This window comes from Zeus faber, assembly GCF_960531495.2.
Source record: "Zeus faber genome assembly, chromosome: 1".
Lineage (NCBI taxonomy): Eukaryota > Metazoa > Chordata > Actinopteri > Zeiformes > Zeidae > Zeus > Zeus faber.
Window position 1 is genome coordinate 20,509,845 of NC_137193.1, and position 19,083 is coordinate 20,528,927.

At 44.2% G+C, this 19,083-nt stretch overlaps 1 protein-coding gene across 1 annotated transcript in view; it reads left to right on the forward strand.

Moving 5' to 3' along the window:
- csmd3b (CUB and Sushi multiple domains 3b) overlaps positions 1-19,083 on the forward strand; it is a gene marked incomplete at its 5' end in the record, with an annotated part of 405,005 nt that overhangs the window by 316,342 nt on the left and 69,580 nt on the right. Inside the window, 6 exons of the mRNA XM_080014654.1 lie at positions 196-264; positions 1,484-1,640; positions 3,857-4,048; positions 12,764-12,890; positions 14,314-14,516; positions 14,967-15,158. Coding sequence (XP_079870780.1) covers positions 196-264; positions 1,484-1,640; positions 3,857-4,048; positions 12,764-12,890; positions 14,314-14,516; positions 14,967-15,158 — 940 coding nt within the window. The remainder of the gene's footprint in view (positions 1-195; positions 265-1,483; positions 1,641-3,856; positions 4,049-12,763; positions 12,891-14,313; positions 14,517-14,966; positions 15,159-19,083) is intronic.

The window sequence follows — 19,083 nt, forward strand, 5'->3', positions numbered from 1 at the left end:
CATCCTTGAATGTGACCGGAGTGAAGTGACTTTGCGTTCTCCAGTAGGGACCCCGCATTTTAAAAGACCCGGATGTTTGCCAGAATGGAGGGATCATCATAGGATTTCAATCTGTTTTATTAGTCCACATGCTTGTGCTTCATGAACCATCAAAAGTTTATTTTTAATTTGAATTCCTTCTTATGTTGACTCCAGGTTCAGGCTGGAAAGGGCATAAATATTTCTGCTAGAACTTTCCATCTAGCACAAGGAGATATACTCAAGGTAAACACACACATACACTTTGCACTTCACATTACACCGATCAGCACAACATTAAAACCACTGACAGGTGAAGTGAATAACATTTATCATCTTGATCCGATTGCACCTGTGAAGGGATGGGATATATCAGGCAGAAAGTGAACAGTCAGTTCTTGAACTTGATTTGTTGGAAGCAGGAAAAATTGGGCAAGCGTAAGGATCTGAGCGGCTTTGACAAGTGACAAAATGTGATAATTGTGATGGCTAGACGACTGGGTCAGAGCATCTCTAAAACGACAGGTCTTTTGGGATGTTCCCAGTATGCAGTGGTTAGTACCTACCAAAAGTGGTTCAAGGAAGGACAATCTGTGAATCAGCGACAGGGTCCTGGGCGCCCATGGACATATTGATGCACGTGGGGTGCGAAGCTAGACTGTCTGGTCCGATCCCACAGAAGAGCTACTGTTTTTGTTGAAAAAGTAAATGCTGCTATGATAGAAATGTGTCAGAACACACAGTGCATCGCAGCTTGTTGTATATGGGGCTGTGTAGCTGCAGACCGCTCAGAGTGGCCATGCTGACCCCTGTCCACCGCCGAAAGCACCTACAATGGGCACGTGAGCGTCATAACTGGACCATGGAGCAATGGAAGAAGGTGGCCTGGTCTGATGGATCATGTTTTCTTCTACGTCATGTGTATGACCGGGGTTTGGGTCTGGTCTGATCGAGCATCTGTGGGATGTGCTGGAACAACAAGGCCGATCCATGGAGGCCCCACATCCCAACTTCCTGGACTTAAAGGATGTGCTGCTAACGTCTTGGTGCCGGATCCCACAGGACACCTTCAGAGGTCTTGTGGGTCCATGCCTCGACGGCCCTGTTCACCAAACAGCAAATGGGGCTGCAATCAGTAATTGACAGCAACACAGCAGCAACCAGTGTGAACAAAGTAAACAGAGCAGATTCTCACCAACATTTGGCCGCTAGCTAGTGAGCAGCAACTCAAAGTTTTGATTGGAGTTGGAGGGTTTTTCTATATGCTGGAAGTAGCTCATATGTTATTGCTTTGAATGTCGAACTTTTGCTGCTAAAATCAGTGATTTGTCAAAAATTGAACGTTGACTATGGAATCAATGTGCTGCAGCAGGGAGTGTAATTGGGGAAAAAAAAACATCAAACAACTAAAACAAAATGCAAAACACGCTTGAGGTGGTTTTTAACGGTTTAATTTGTATTCCAGATACATGACGGCAAAGACAGCACAGCTCATGTACTCGGAGCATTCACCGGATCGTCCATGTTGGGTCTGACTCTGATCTCCACCTCCAACCACCTCTGGCTGGAGTTCTACAGTGACTCAGAGAGCACGGGGGAAGGATTCAAACTCGTCTACTCGAGTAAATACCTCTTAATACTGCAACCTAGAATGCCTTCCTAACAAAAATGCACTCGTTTTGTAAGTATATGCAAAAAAGTCAATACAAAAGCTGAGGGCCGAAGATTAAGTATTTGGAGGTGTAATATACATACACTGCTGGCTGCACAAAACCCCAAAAAATGGATGAAATTAATTCATTTAATCAAATGAACTGCATTTCTCTGGTATGGCTATTGTATGGATAGTATATATATATTTTTTTACTTATATTTTTATTGACATTTTTCATATTTTTATCTTGTATCATATATATATAATATATTCTCTTGTAGTATATATTTTTTAAATATTAAATAGTTTATTAATTGCATAATTTTGGGTAAAAGTAAAGCAGTGCAATAATGCCGTGCAAATGTAATCACAGCCATGGCACTACAATTTTAAAAGCAACTTAAATACAGAACAGCCTCAATATCAGACTGCATTGCTTGTATTGTCAACTTTAACAATGCAAATGATGATACATAGTATGCACAAGGGGTGTCACGATTCCGATTCCAAATTGAAAATCAATCGAAATGAGCGTTCGATTTCGAACTTCGAAATCACAAGCAAGTTCGCGAATCTGGCTGTATTTTTTTGGGTAATATTGTTCGACATGGTCGCCATATTGGGCGGCGTCCCGCAACGCACACTGCACCAACCCACCTGGCACTACGGCTGCAGGAATAAATTTAGAATAGAATTTTAATATTACAAAAAAAAATACCAATATTCCCGATAACAGTGTACAAAGTCCGCGGTGTCTCCCTCTCCTCCGGCGTTTACTGTGTAATCAACCAATCCAACCACCGGCTCGCGAACCGTGTCGGGCCGTGGGTTTTTTGACCGTGAGAACACGGGCGGGATTTTGCCAAGAGCTATCTGCAATTTTCTCCACAGCAGAGCAGCAGCAGGAAACGGAGTAAATTAAATACATCTGGAGTTCCTTTTGCTTTGTTCGGACAAAAGATCACTCTGATTGGAACTATGGAGCTGTAGGTAGTAATTAGCTTTTTACTGCCAGCGTTTCCCTAGCATAACAGCATCAGTTTTTCTGTACTTATTTTGGTGAGTAACTTAAAACTGGGGTAATAAGTAACTTATTGTTTATTTTTCTAAAGTCTAGTTTTGATAAAGCTCTTATCTATTTAAGTGTGTTCTCATATTTTTGTTATTATTTAGAATTTTTAATATTCAAATCAGAGTTACTTATTGAGAAAAGTGTTTTTCTTTACAGATTAAGACTCGATAGTCGAACAATGGCATAGCCGTCAGTGCTGGAAAAAAATACATATAACTAAATCGAATCGAATCCTGACCTTGATATCAAAAGTCAAATCGAACTTGGATTTGGAGAATCGTGACACCCCTGATATGTACTGTGTAGGAGGAGACAACTCGAGGCAAACCTTGAATCCAGTATTGAATTATGAGTTGCTGTTTGTACTTCTAGGGAGCAGCATCGGCTCCTCTGTTCTACACGAGCAGCCAAGTGTTACTCAGCCTCCACTTCCCACATGCAAATGGGAGTTAGATAAAACACTCTGACACTCACAGTTGAAAGGAAATGGATAAACTATTAATCCAGACTCTTCCTATAACGAAGTCATATTAAACTTCAAGTTGCGATTTGTGGAAAATAATCAATAATGCAAAATGTATGCAAATCAAGTTAAATGTAAATGTGTTCCTAGTCATGGGTTCAAGTTCAGCTAGATGAACACAAAGACAGCAGGCATTTTAAAATGGGATTGGCATGCGCACTTGTTTTGCGGGCGAGGGCCATTGAGCATGTTTACATGTACATAGTCATTCAGGTAAGAGTTCCAGGATAAGCTATTTATACGAATATTCATATCCTGCTCTCCAAAGTACTTCACTGCTGCCTACGTGAATCCAAAAAAAAATAAAGTAAATTGCAAATTACCATGGAAACGGAGGCAGACTTTGAACGCCAACATTTAACAAGATCAGATGTTTCGCTTAATATAATAACCTAGCGTGTAACTTAATTGGCTGTTTTTAACCATTATAAGATGCGATACATCAGACAACACAAAACGATAGGAGGGAATGCCAAATATAAAAAAAGAATATGAACCTACACCAATAAATAACCAAAATATACAAAATACACTTGTGATTTAAGTCCACGTTGCTCAGACAGATTGTTCCTTCTCTCCCTCCCTGCAGGTTTTGAGTTGTCTCATTGCGAGGACCCTGGGGTGCCTCAGTTTGGCTTCAAGGTCAATGACCAGGGTCACTTCTCCGGCAGCAGTATCACGTACAGATGCGAGCCGGGATACACGCTGCACGGCGCCACCACGCTGAAGTGCATGACCGGAGAGAGGAGGGCCTGGGACAACCCTCTGCCGTCCTGCATCGGTATGGCACACAACCACCATGCGACCCCAAACTGAAAATACTGTATATCTGTATATCTATGTATGAAAGTAAAACTTCTTACTCTATCTATCTATCTATCTATCTATCTATCTATCTATCTATCTATCTATCTATCTATCTATGTGTCTGTCTGTCTGTCTATTTGTCTATCTGTCTGTCTGTCTGTCTGTCTGTCTGTCTGCCTGTCTGTATATAAAAGTATATTGAAACATTAACCTCACTTAAGCTGTACTTTAGTATTGTGTTATAAGTGTGTTCTTTTGGTAAGTAATCCAAAATGCACAACTTCAGTGGTGTCAATTCAACAATTCAACTTCAGTATATTAATTGTGTATACATACAAAGTAAATATACTGAATATCCTTTCAGATAACTCTTGGACTGAAAAATATATATTTTTGTTCTTTTCTTCATTGATTTTCAATCATTACATGCAATTGATACAGATAAAAACAATAAAATGCCAGGATAAATTAACAGAACATTAAGATAAATAAGTATTGAAATAAAAGTGAGGAAAAATACAAAATAATATACAAAGTCGACAGATGTAAATATAAATACAATATCAAATTCAAAATTCAGGAGATTTATTTGTTGCATGCCTAATTGTATAAGTACAACAGCAGTGAAAATGCGATGACTCTGTGCTGAACTGAGTCGACGAAATGTGCAAATAGAAAATGTAAAGCTATATATATAGCTTATATAGCAGTTTATCAATTAAATAAAGCTAAAGTAGCGGAATATCAATGTAATTATAATAATGTAAAGCTATATACAGGGAGAAATTGCAGAAAAACACATGATCTATATTTACGTAATACAAATAAGAAATAATAGAATAAATATAGTAGCAAATTATAAACAATTCAGTACATTGCAGTGCAAACAAAGCAGTAAAAAGCAGTCCATTTTTATAAGCAGTTTTAAGTATTTATGGTGAGAAGCTCCATAAATAATAAGAAGCTCCTTATAAACTTCTCAGTCTTGGCCATGATGGAGCAGAGACGCTTGCCATAGGCAGCCACTGAAAAAGTTTGTGGTTGGGGTGGTGAATGTCCTCAATGATCCCATTTGCTCTGGACCTGCACTGCCTGGTGCAGATGTCCTGGAGGCAGGGCAGGGCTGTCCCGGTGATGTGTTGGGCGCAGCAAATTGTGATGCTTCCAGAGAGCACAGACCCTGGGGATCCTGAATTTCCTCAGCCTCCTGAGGTGATACAAGCGCTGCCTTGCCTTCTTCACCAGGGTGGTGACGTGTGTGGACCATGTCAGGTCCTTAGAGATGTGAACTCCAAGGTACCTGTAGCTGCTCACTTTCTCCTCTGGGGTCCTGCCGATCCCCAGTGGTGTGAAGTGGATCCTCTGCTTTTCTCTCCTGGAGAAATTCAGGTCTTAGTTGTAATCCCTACATCACGATGACAGCACCTCCACCTCGTCCAGATAGGCTGTCTCATTGTTATTGGAGATCAAGCCTACCACTACTGTGAGAATTTCACAATGGCGTTGGAGCTGTGTGTGGCTATGCAGTCATAGGTGTAAAGGGAGTAGAGCAGAGGGCTCGGGACGCAGCCTTGGGAGGCGCCGGTGTTGAGGGTTTGGGTGCTGAAGGTGCGAGTTCAAACCTTCACCACCTTTGGTCTGTCAGTCAGGAAGCTCCAGACCCAGGAGCAGAGTGGGCAGCTCAACCCCAGGTCCCCTCGTGACCGGTCTGAGGGGAATTCTAGCGTTAAAGGCCGAAATGTAATCAATTAATAGCAGGCGCACATAATTCCCTTTTTAGATGTCCAGGTGGGAGAGGGTGGAGTGGAGGACATGGGAGATGGCGTCATCAGTACTCCTATTGGGGCGATAGGCAAACTGAAGGGGATCTAATGAGCCGGGCTGAGATGAGCAGATAAAGTCTTCGATGAGTCTCTCAGAGCACTTCATCAACACAGAGGTCAGCGCCACAGGGCGGTAGTCACTTGAGCAGGCTATGTTGGTCTTCTTTAAGTACTGTACAGGGTTCGTAATGTAATGTGCGATGTTTTGAAGTATTTAGGGGCGGCAGAATGGGCCAGCGAGGTTGAAAATAGAGGTGAACACCGGGGCTAGCTCGTCAGCACATAATTTTGGCACCCGCCCAGGGATGCCATCGGGGTCGGCCGCCTCCCTGCTGGTCACTCATCTCCAACCTCACATTGTGCTCTGAGATGGAAAGTGGGTGGTTCTCACAGGTCTGGTCGCCCACTTCAGTTATGCTAGCACTAGCCGCGGCGCTAGCGGTGTGGGTGATCTCCCTGCTGACATAAAAAGTGTTTTAATCTTACAATGTGGTCAGCACACTGTTTGTGTCCGCCTGCTATTGAATATAAACAACAATGGTGATAGCTGAAGAGAACCCCTGGGGCAGGCAGAAAGGGCGACAGAGGATCGCTTGGAGCATTACAGAACAGAAACGTTTCCTTGGATCACACCAGTTGTTGTTGGCCATGAAACACACTCCTCCACCTTGAGATTTGGATTCCTTCGTCCTTTCCTTGCGAAACACGGAGGATGGTTCGGCTAGTCAAATGGCATGATCCGGCACCACGGGGGAGAGCCATGTCTCAGTGAAACAAAGGATGTTGCTGTCCCACATGTCCCATTGGAAGCGGACCCGAGCCCTGAGGTCGTCCAGCTTGTTATCCTTGGATTGAACATTTATGGCAGTGTGCAGTGGGCGGTGTGCACCTAACGGTTCCCATCGATGTTTCTTCTTCCTCCTTCTCCGCGGAGGCTCGTATCCATTGTTAGGATCCGCGTCCCGGAGGATCTCTTTCGGCTAAGTGGGGCGATCATGAGTAACTTCAGATAAGGGTGAGCACAGCAGTTCTAGTTGCAATGCACAAAATCGACATACGTAACAAACAAAAAGCACAGTCTAAGTCGAGCAACGGCGTCTGGTCTCAGCTGCGCCATTTTGGACGAAATCCATCGAGTTGGAGTGTACCCGTGAAAAGATTCCAACTCTCCTGGTCATCATTAATAAAGCCAACGGCTGAGTGTCGGGGGTGGAGGGTATTTTATTTGTTTTTTAAACCGTACTTCTCTTTTCATTTCACATAAGGCGGAACCTACAGTGGCTCTTTTCACTCCTTTCGCTTGGAGAGCCAAGCTTTCTCCATATTCTTTCTTCCACTTAAAAGAAAAAAAACAAAAAAAACCTCATCCTTCATTTTGTTTCTCTCAGAACTGATTACCGCATCGGCCCGCTTTCCTGCTTTTCCAACTCTGTGTCTGGCTGTCAGAGCCGGCGGCCGGGTACAGAGGAGACGCACACGTCTGTGTGTGTATCGATTTCAAAACTCTACATCTAAATCACAAAGTATTACAGCACCCTACCTCCCCAATCAGTTGCAGATAGTTTCGCCATCTGTGAATAAAAAGCTCACAGACCTCCGTGAAGGAGAAGTCCGGCAGGGCCCCACCTCCTGCCGGGCCCTGCGCCTCTGAGACCTTATTAGGAATTCAGACGATGTTTCTCAGGCTGGAGATTGTTCCTTTGGCTCCGTCTCAACAGTTACATTTGAATGATGCCAAATGGACGGTTGCCATCCTATTGATTATTGTTAGATACTTTATTTATTATTAAATAACTACCCTAGTTTATTATGCATGCACTTTCTCTCTCAGTTCAATTTAATTGAATTCAATTCAATTGAATTCAATTCAATTCAATTCAATTTAATTCAATTCAATTCAATTCAATTCAATGAGCTTTACTGACAAGCATGCTTTGGAAACAATATTGCCAGAGCAGATCAAAGTCCAACTAATCCTGGAAACAATAAACATAAAGACGATTCATCAACGTAAAGAGAATCAATATAAATTGAATGAAAGATAATAGACTTTTCCAAACAAAAATAATATTACAATACATTACATATATACAGATTTTTACACAGGGATTGTCAGTTTTATCTTACCTTATCTCATGTGCTCTTATTTCAAAACCTACATCAAGATGAAAACACATCACAAAACCAACAAAATCATGATAGTCTATTTTCTATAAAACCGTGTACATATTGCAGACTTTCAGACTCTCTGTTACACCCACACGCTAAACACTGTCAGGAAATTTTGAGTGATTTTGGGGCCCAAGAGGAGCAAAGCTACAGGTATGCGGTATCATGGGAACATTGTTGAGAAGAACACATTTTACAAGTAGAGCTTCTCTGGCAGCTGCTCCCCTGAGCCGTTTTCTGGCAGCCATTTTGAAATGCTTCCAGTAATGGTTTGGCTCGACTCTCTGATTAAACCCAAACGCAAATGTTAACTGCTGTGTACCGATACGAGGCCCCTGCAAGTGGCCTCTAGATGTGTGCTGCGATGGCTTAAAATCAGCTTGCTTGCTCTGGCTCCGCCTCCGGAGGTTCTGATTCCAGATTCAGCTTAATAAGTCTCTTGCACTCGCGCTATCAATAATGAAACAGTTATAAAGCCATTGGCGGATATTCTGTGGCTTTATATTTAAGAAATGGCGTGACCCGAGCTCACCTGCGGTCTTAATATCACCTGGCCTTATATTATTACTTATACGCTTCACTTTTTCTCTCATCTCCTCCTCCTCGCCCCATGCCTCTCCTCTTAATCCTTACTCTTAGTTTTAATATTTCCCCTATTACTCTAGATGCAATATTTTAGTGACGGAGAGAGTTGTGGCTGGAGGGAGAGCGACTGGAGAACAGAGGCATGGAAGGAAGAAAATGTGTGAAAATATATTACAGGAAGACAGCGACAGAGACGGAGAGATCATTTCCTTTTCTATGATGGGTGTTGGTTCTTTTGGGAGGAATGCAGGGTCAGCACTTAGCACTTTGCTCCATCACTTCTCTCCTCCTTACAAATACCATTTTCCGCATTTCTTTCTGCAAACTCGCCGGTTTTTTCCTCGTTTTCCTCTTCCGCTTTCCGTGTGTGTGTGTGTGTGTGTGTATGTGTGTGTGTGTGTGTGAGAGAGAGAGTTTTTATAATTGCAAATCTTCACCGGCGAGAGACACAAAGACAGAGAAAGGCAGTTAGGTTCATTCTAGATCCATTTATCACCATGGCGATCATTTAATCACTGCTCATTGGCTGCTGAGGTGTGCTGAGTGCATCCCATTGGCTCAATAAAGCACGACTGCAGACAGATAACTGGTGAAGCCTTCATACATCACCAGCATGCACATACACACATACAGGCTTGTGTCTGTAAGCCTGCTTCTGCCTTAAACATCAAATGACATGAACAAACCGGAAGCCCATTCATTCCTATGGAGAGTCGGATACCGCACGCGAAAAGCTGTGACGAGTTGCATTGCGGAATTTCCGCTTCTGGGATGCGTTCAATTTTTTCAACTTACATTACGTCGGTCATTTTTTTAAAGCAATAATGTTACATATTTCAAAATAATGACGTGGAACGTCAGATGTCACCCTATTCACTATCAATCAATCTCTTTTTGTAAAAGTGATTCTATTTCGTTTGCACTTTACAACCACGATATAAAGGGAATTTCAAACTCTCATTCAAGGAACATGGTAAATGTCCAGCTGAGCAAACTCCTCGTAGATGGAAAAAACAAGCTCAACCGTTTTCCGTGACATATTGTGTGACGCGAAACTCAGACCTTCATCATACGGCCACTAGGGGAGGACCGACTGTCGATATGATTATGCATTTGATGTAAAACAGGCTTACGTGAGACAAATACAAGTTCAAATACTGTATTGTATTGGGTTGTATGTAGAAAATTCATACACAAAAACTATGTGTTTTACCTACATTAAAGTGGTAACTCGTTAGATTATACATTTCAACTTGGCCTGAAAAATATTAAATAATATAATAATATAATATAATAAATAATATAATACACGGATCGTCCCTGGTAAGAGGCAGGAGGAGCCAAACTCCCTCACCAGCTGTGGTAGATCCTGAGGGTTATCTGGAGGTGGGGAAAGGTAGCCCAACAATGGAGATTCCCAGAAGGTGTCTGGATTCCCAAGGAGAAGAATGCAAAGAACATTGAGCAGTTTAGGACCATGTCGCTTCTCAGCGTTGAGGGGAAGACATTCTTCGCCAACATATTCCGTCGGTTGACGGAGTTCCTCCTGAAGAATGAATACATTGACACCTCTGTACAGAAGAGTGGAATCCCGAAGGGTCCAGGATGCCTCGAGCATACTGGAGTGGTCACACAGTTGATCAGAGAGGCAAGAGAAGGGAAAGGAGACCTAGCAGTGCTGTGGCTCGACCTTACCAATGCTTGTGTATCCATCCCCCATAAGCTGGTGGAAACAGCACTGGATCGGCACCTTGTCCTAGGCAAAATCAGGGACCTCATCTTGGACTATTACAACAGTTTAAATCTGAGAGTGGCCTCTGGGACAGTCTCATCCAAGTGCCATCGGCTGAAGAAAGGCATCATTACTGGATGTACGATTTCAATGATCCTCTTTGCCTTGACCATGAAGATGTTGGTCAAGTCAGCTGAAGTGGAGTGCAGAGGTCCGCTCACCAAGTCTGGAGTCCGCCAGCCCCCCATCAGAGCCTTTATGGACGACCTGACAGTTACAATGACGTCAGTGCCGGGGTTACGATGGATCCTCCAGGGCTTGGAGAAAATCATCTCTTGGGCTTGGATGTGTTTCAAGCCTGAGAAATCTAGGTCCCTGGTGCTCAAAAGAAACTGACAAACAAGCTCCGCTTCTCTCTGGACGGCACCCAGATTCCATCTGTCACCAAGAAACCCATCAAAAGCCTTGGCAAGCCCTTTGACTGCACCCTAAAGGACGCTGCACCCATCAAGGCCACAAATCAGGAGCTGGAGGCGTGGCTGACAGCAGTGGACAAATTGGGACTGCCAGGTAACTTCAAGGCCTGGATTTATCAGCACGGTGTTCTACCCCGGATTCTGTGGCCCCTGCTAGTCTACGAGTTCCCAATATTGACTGTAGAGGGCTTTGAGAGGAGGATCAGCCATTACCTCGACAGGTGACTGGGCCTCCCACAAAGCTTGAGTAGCATCGCTCTGTACGGGCAGAAGAATAAACTGAAGCTCCCATTAGCAGCCTGAATGAGGAGTTTATGGTTACCCGCACAAGAGAGGTGCTGCAGTACAGAGAATCCAGTGACCCGAATGTCTCCCAGGCTGGTATCATTGTCAGGACTGGGAGGAAGTGGAGGGTGTGGCAGGCTGTCAATCAGGCTGAGTCACACTTGCGTCACAGCGTGCTTGTCGGCAAAGTGGCATCTGGACGAGCAGGGCTTGGTAGCATTCCAACCATGCGCTATGACAAAGCCCTGGGCAAAGACAGATGCTGACTGGTCCAAGAGGAGGTGACAAGAGGTGGTGAGGTGCTGGTGTGGAGGAACTGCACACCAGCCAGATGGGGGGGATGTGACAGCAATATCTCCTGGTCTGAGATTTGGCAAGTTGAGCCTTACCAGATCAAGTTCTTGATTGCGTCCGTCCATTTATGATGTCCAACCTAGCCCATCCAACCTCTTGTGTTCCTCCAACCTCACTCTGCTGTTCTCAGCTTTATCAAAACAGATGGTCCTGTGGGAGCTGTCCGTTCCCTGGGAGGAGCTGATGGAAGAGGCCAATGAGAGGAAGCACGCCAAGTATGCTGACTTAGTGGAGGAGTGCCACAGGCGGGGGTGGCGTGCACCGTGTGTGTCAATAGAGGGTGGGCTGTAGAGGATTTATCAGCACGGTGTTCTACCCCGGATTGTGTGGCCCCCGCTAGTCTCCGAGTTGCAGTTCGGTCTCTCTGCAAAGCATGCAGCCTGCTGGGCATAACAGGTGCACGTCAGAGAAAGGCCATCAAAAACACCACAGCGGCAGCTGAGAAGGCCTCTAGATGGCTGTGGATCAAGAGGGGCGATCCATGGGTACATGCTACTGAGACACAAGTCGGAACTTGATCAATCTCGGCCGGGTTGCCTGGGTGAGGGTGTATGATGTTAAAACACCCAATGACTCCAGGTTCCATCACTGACGATGTGTCTAGGTGCATCAGTAGGTGTATACATTTAACTATATTTATTTTTAAAAATCCCATATTTGATATTCATCCCATATTTATTTAGCTGGAACAAACGAAACAGCCACTCAATATAATGCATTTTTTTGTCTTGTTTGAAGTTCCACTGTCAGGTTGAACTTGTTTTTTCCACCATATTCTTAATGATACATTCATTTCTCTGATGGTTTACCAGGACTTTGTATTATGCATGTGCTCCTCTATATGCTGTTTTCATTGTTGCCGGAGAGGTCTGCTGTTCCATGTAAGAATACAAAGATAGTGCACCCGATGACAAGGGTGAACACAAATGTTGGATAAGAGAAAAAGTTGCAGTTTCGATTGGATTGCTGGGACTTGCCATGGATTTCAGCTTTAACACTGTCTTCACTTTCTCCTTTGTTTGTGTGTGTGTGTGTGTGTGTATGGTGTGTGTTTGTGTGTGTGTGTGTGTGTGTGTGTGTGTGTGTGTGTATGGCGTGTGTGTGTGTGTGTGTGTATGGTGTGTGTGTGTGTGTATGGTGTGTGTGTGTGTGTATGGTGTGTGTGTGTGTGTGTGTGTGTGTGTGTGTGTGTCTGTGTGTGTGTGTGTGTGTGTGTGTGTGTGTGTGTGTGTGTGTGTGTGTGTGTGTGTGTGTGTGTGACGTAGCTGAGTGCGGAGGTCGGTTTAAAGGCGAGTCCTCAGGGCAGATACTCTCCCCTGGATATCCGTTCCCTTACGACAACAATTTACGCTGCACGTGGACCATCGAGGTGGATTCAGGAAACATTGTGAGGTATGCGGAGCCTTTTATAAGGGGGCATTTCTATGTTCCCAGGGTCCTACTGTATGTTTCCGGGGGGTCCTATGTTGCCCAGAATTATATGGGAACATGACAAAGGGTCCTATGTTCCCCAGCTCTATCAAGCACATAATGGGAACCTGAAAAACATGTTGTCCAGCTCTCTATTCGCTTATTATGAAGGAAGCAATTATGGTAAGGGTTAGGGTTAGGGTGAAGTTTGAGTAAAATGTTATCCACAGAACCACCCAGAATCTTGAATATTCTCTGTCAGATGTGACCCGGAACACCACAGATGTAAAAACATTTTTAGAGACCTTCAAAATCAAATAAAATGCTAACCATTGGTTTTGTTGTGTTATATACACAATAAAGCTGGGTAATATTTTGGAACATTTGTACTTGAAACGAGTCAAATTTGACCCGAACACATTAGGAGGGTTAATGTGTGTTAACAGAATATTGAACTGAGGAACATAGAATCCTGGAAACATATGACTCTGGAAATTTAGAAAATAGTACCTTGGGAACAGAGGACTCTCGGAACATAGATACGCTCCTTTTTATAAACCTCTGATCCCTTGGATAGATTAAGAAACATATTTTGTTTTAATAACCCAATTTAGTTAATACTTTTTTGTCACCGACAAGACATAGATTCATGTTTAAAAGTTTAATGGGTTGGTGTTATCATTTCATCTGGGAATAAAGTCCGTTTTCCATCCACCATCCACCATTCATCACAACCCTTCAGTATATTATCGAATTTGGACACCAGCTAAAAGCCTTAGATATAAAATCTTAAAAACCCAATAAGGACTGGAAGGCTGTTTGACCACTTTAATCTCACTAATGGCTTTGTTTTCATTTCACTTCATAACTCAGTTTTATTAGTTCATTATTATATTAGTGTATTAATTGGCAACAATTTGAACAGGGGAAACAAACTGAACTTTTTATACACAAATTGACAAAGAAATGTGGCAGTGAACCCGGATCCATAAATGTATCCTGAGCGTTCACATATTATATTTATGAATCCCAAACACTTTCTTCACATGTTTTGTGTAAATCAGTGGTTTGAACTTGACAAACAACCAATATCTGGATCAAGGAACAATACGAGCAAAGCTTTTCTCAAGAACTTGGGCGAGATTTTAGTCCAAAATTGATTGTTTGAGGTCCCACTCTAAAGTTGAGTTTATTCCTTTCACCATGTTCCTGATGATAGTCCTCTGCTGGATTAATGCGAGTTGTTACACTTTCAATAACAGCATTTTTATTTGATTTCTCATCTTAGTGAAAGTCCCTTGTGACGTGTTAAACATATGAACGAAGCTCGATCGAAGCCCAATATTCATCACAAACTCAAATTTGGACGCTCCAGGGATGTATCTGTGTTCTGTCTTCATTGCAGCCTCCAGTTCTTGGCGTTTGACACGGAAGCCAGCCACGACATGCTGAAGGTCTGGGACGGACCGGCAGAAAATGAAATGTCCTTGGCTGAGCTCAGCGGCTCTCTGCTTCCCGAGGGAATCCATTCAACACTAAACACTGTCACCGTTCAGTTTGACACCGATTTCTACATCAGCAAGTCAGGATTCGCTATTCAGTTCTCCAGTGAGTTTGAGGGTTAAGGGTACAAATAGGCCCAACAGGAGTATTTCATGACAGTCTCAGTATATATTATATATACAGTATATTTATTTGAGTAATATTATTTACTCAAGATGGGGTTTTTTCAGGTAGGCTTTCAAACGTATAGGGTGTGAGCGAAATGCAAGTATTGTCTGTGCATTCTACTAATTGTCCTTGGAAATAAAAATAAATCAAATATAAATAAAGTTTAATAAAATAAAAATACAATTTGCATGTCTGAAAAAAATGTCTATCACATGACAAATCACAAATGTAGAAAAATACTTTTTTTTATGTTTTATATCTCATTATCAGCTAAATAAAAGTAAATATATACTGTACATAAATTTAAAAAAAGAAAAAGAATTACAATTTTCCCCAAGATAAAAAAAAGGCAGATACCTCACGTGTCTTGTTCCCTAACCCTCCCAGGTTCGGTGGCCACGGCCTGCAGGGACCCCGGCGTCCCGATGAACGGCAGCCGGAGCGGAGACGGTCGGGAGCCCGGGGACTCGGTGTCCTTCCAGTGCGACCCGGGCTACGAGCTCCAGGGGGATGACAAAATCACTTGCATCCAGGTGGACAACAGATACTACTGGCAGCCCAGCCCGCCCGTCTGTATAGGTGAGATACAACACAGGTGGTTCCATACTGCAGGGTTCAGACTGTGTTGTACAGTGGTGCTAGAACGTTTGTGAACCCTTTAGAATTGATCAATATGAGCAAAATGTGATCAAATCTTCCTAAAATTTATAAAAAGAACCGAATTAAACAAATAACAAGTACCCAACATGTTGCTTTTTTTTTTGCCAGTGAAACTCCCGGTTGGAGTTCATAACAATGAAGTTCCTAGAGCACCGCTCGGTTAGCGAGCAGGGTCCCGCTGCAGACCTCTCTCCTGATGCCCCTAAGTTCTGTGAGCCAATGGGGTTTGAGCATGGCCAATGTTCTGTCTTTGACTCCGCCCACAGAGTCTCCTTCTGTGAGCCAATGGGGTTTGAGCGTGGGTAGCAGGGTTACGTTGTATTTACTCCATAACTTTCACTGATTTCACATTATCAGTCCACCAAAATCAGTTTCCAAACAAATTTGAGGCATTAAATGAGCAATCCGGTTCCTGAATCTTCACTTATATTAGATCTCCGAGACGTAATTTGAAAGTTTGTTCCGACTTTCATAGCCGTGCTTCTGGCTTGTAGGAGACACCGAAGCGAAGCAGTAAATCCCCAAATGGCTCCACATGTAAGTAACGTTAGTCTATTACTACATTATGTCAAGAAATATTACAATAATGCTGATAATGTATTAAAATGTTCTATTCAGTCTAAGCACTTTGTTGTTGAAAATGTATTTACGGATCAAACTGCTATCCTATTAGCTTACTACTATAATTTCCCATAGAGGTTAGCGAGCTAGCTAACATTACCAGTTTACTGCATAATGCCTGTGGTAGCTCATTAGCCTGCAGCCTTAGCTTTCCAACAAATGCTGTTCTAATAAACTTATGACGTGTGATCAGCAACTAACTATATAACTAAAACACTATACGGTTTTCTATCTCATTTTCCTGATTACCGTATTTTCACGACCATAAGGCGCACCGTACTAAAAGGCGCAGTCTCAGTTATGTGTGCCATTGTATTTAACACACACATAAGGCGCACCGGATTATAGGGCGCGGGTTTTATATACCGGTACATATCCTCTACTACGTTTAAATACCTCTACTGCGTATTTAAAAATAGAGCGGGAGCAAAACTGAGTATGTTTGTGCTTTATTCATGTATTTATTACAAAGTATTAATCAAACCCATCAAAGTCATCATCCTCTGTTTCTGAATTAAACAGCTGCGCTAAATCAGACATGCCAGTTTCCCCTTCTTCGCTGTCAGAGTCACTTTCCGTGCCGTGCGGCTCCTCGGAAATGATGCCGGCTTTTGCGAAAGCTCGAACAACAGTGCCAGCAGACACGTTAGCCCAAGCATCTACAATCCATCCGCAAACTGTGGCGTAACTTGCCCGGCGCTGCCTTCCACTTTTCGTGAAACTGTGGTCTCCGTCGGTCATCCATCGCTCCCACGCCGCTCGCAGCCTTACTTTGAACGGCCGGTTCACACCGATGCCGAGCGGTTGAAGTTCCTTTGTCAGACCTCCCGGAATAACAGCAAGCACAGCGTTCATTTGTTTCACCTTGTTTTTCACATCGGCTGTGAGATGGGCACGCATGGAGTCACAGATTAACAGCGATGGTGATGCGTGGAAAAAACCACCTGGTCTCCTTACATACACCTCCCTCAGCCACTCTTTCATCATCTCCTCATCCATCCAGCCCTTTTCATTTGCCTTAATAACGACTCCAGCTGGAAAAGTCTCTTTAGGCAAAGTCTTTCTCTTAAAAATCACCATAGGCGGCAGTTTCTGTCCATTTGCGTGGCAGCCAAGCACAACAGTAAACGACGCCTTTTCATACCCCGTTGTGCGTATCGCTACCGTGCTGTTCCCCTTCTTCTCCACCGTGTGATTCACCGGGATGTCGAAAGTGAGCGGCACCTCGTCCATGTTGGTGATGTGGCTTGGCTGGATGTGTTTGTCGGCGATGTGTTTGCTGCAGTAGGAGTGGAAGCTCGCCAGCTTTTCATTATAATCCGCCGGACGTTGCTGCGCTACTGTAGTCCTGGTCCGGATGGAAAAATGGCACCGTTTCATAAAACGAAAACACCACGACGGACCTCCTTGAAAATGTTCAATTTTCATTTCTTCCGCTAGCGTTACTGCTTTTAGTCGAACAGTGACCGTCGAAACGCTCGCCCCACTCGTTCTTTGCTCGATGATCCACCGCTCGAGTCTTTCCTCCAACTCGGGCCACCTCGCCTTATGTCCGCGGAAACTCAGCTGCGTCTTCTTCACCTGTCGGAGTTCGTTTTCCATCTTCCTCCACTTGCGAACCATCGATTCATTAATCTTGAATTCTCTCGCGGCTGCTCGATTTCCATGTTCCTCTGCGTAGCTGATAGCCTTCAGTTTAAACTGTGCTTCATAGGCGTGTCTCTTTGCCATTTTAAGGGTTGTTAAGACAACAATGTTCTGCATAAAGCACATACCTGTTCTTTTATACACAATCCACGCCCACACTTCCCCCTTTAACGTTCTCATGGTGGTCTCAACAACGTCCGCAGTAACAACACACATAGGGCGCACCGCACTATAGGGCGCGCCGCACATTTTGAGGAAAAAAAAAGACGTTTATATGCGCCTTATAGTCGTGAAAATACGGTAATATAATTATTATAATTATTATATACTGTTAGATATCTTGCAAGTTAGTATATCTCTATGCATGTATTGCTGTATCACTGTGGAAGGCTCTGTCGAAAGACACGGGTTCAGGGAGGGACACAGAGATTTCCTGGCGGTTAAGTGCCGACACAGCGGGATTTTTATTATAAAGAAACAACAAAAAGGCTCGCTGGCCAAACGCGAACATGAAAAATAGAAACTGATCAGTGAGCATCAGGGCCCGTTCCGCGATCTGGTCTGCAGGCTCTTGGCCCTTGCACCACACGATCCTCACTTCAAGACAAACAACACATAAGAAAACTCTACCAGCCAACTCGGACCAATCAGTGCCAGCGGGCTGATCAGGTGGAACAGCTGCACTGGCGCGGGAAGAAGCCCGCACTGTAATCCGCAGACCACGGCTTAACCACGCCCAGTTATCTGCCACATACCCCCAATGCCCTACACCCAATGGCCGCCAGCCCACTACCGCCCCCCCACCCACAGAGCTGGAAAGGAAGTCAGCCACCATCATCTGCGCCCAACTGGTGATCCAACAGGTGATCTGCGCGTCGGTGTCCTTCTTGCGGTGTAGCCACTGCAGCGGAGCGTGGTCTGAACACTGGGTGAATGGGAGCCCCAGGAGGTCGTAATGGAGGGTGCCAACTGCCCACTTGATTGCGAGACACTCCTTCTCCGCAGTGCTGTACCTCATTTCCCACTCTGAGAGCTTCCTGCTGTTGTACTTCACCGTTTGGTCGGCCCCTTCCACCTGCTTGGACAACACTGCTACCAGCCCTCTGTCCGACATGTCGGTCTGCGAGCAGAAAGGGAAAGAAAAGTTAGGGTTAAACAGCACTGCCTTCACACAGAGAGCTGATTTTACTTTCTCAAACGCCTGCTGGCACTTCTCCGTCCACTTGACCGGATCTGACACACCCTTTCAAGTGAAATCAGACAAAGGACTGGTCATCTCTGAAATGTCGCCTACAAACCTTCTGTAGTAGCCAGCTGGCCCCAAGAACCGCTTTATCTCTTTCTTTCTCTTAGGCCTTGGACTGTTTGCCACTGCCGCAGTTTTATATATCTGGGCTCAGACCAGTCCTCCTCCCAAGTGTCACCCCAGACACCGTACCTCTGTCCTCCCTCCCTCCTCCCTCTTCCAGTTGACCATTAGCTCCGCCAGCTCAGGGACTCGAGCACCGCCCCCACCTGCTGCTTGTGCCACCCCCAGCTGTCACTGTGGATGATGACACCGTCCAAGTAGGCTGGG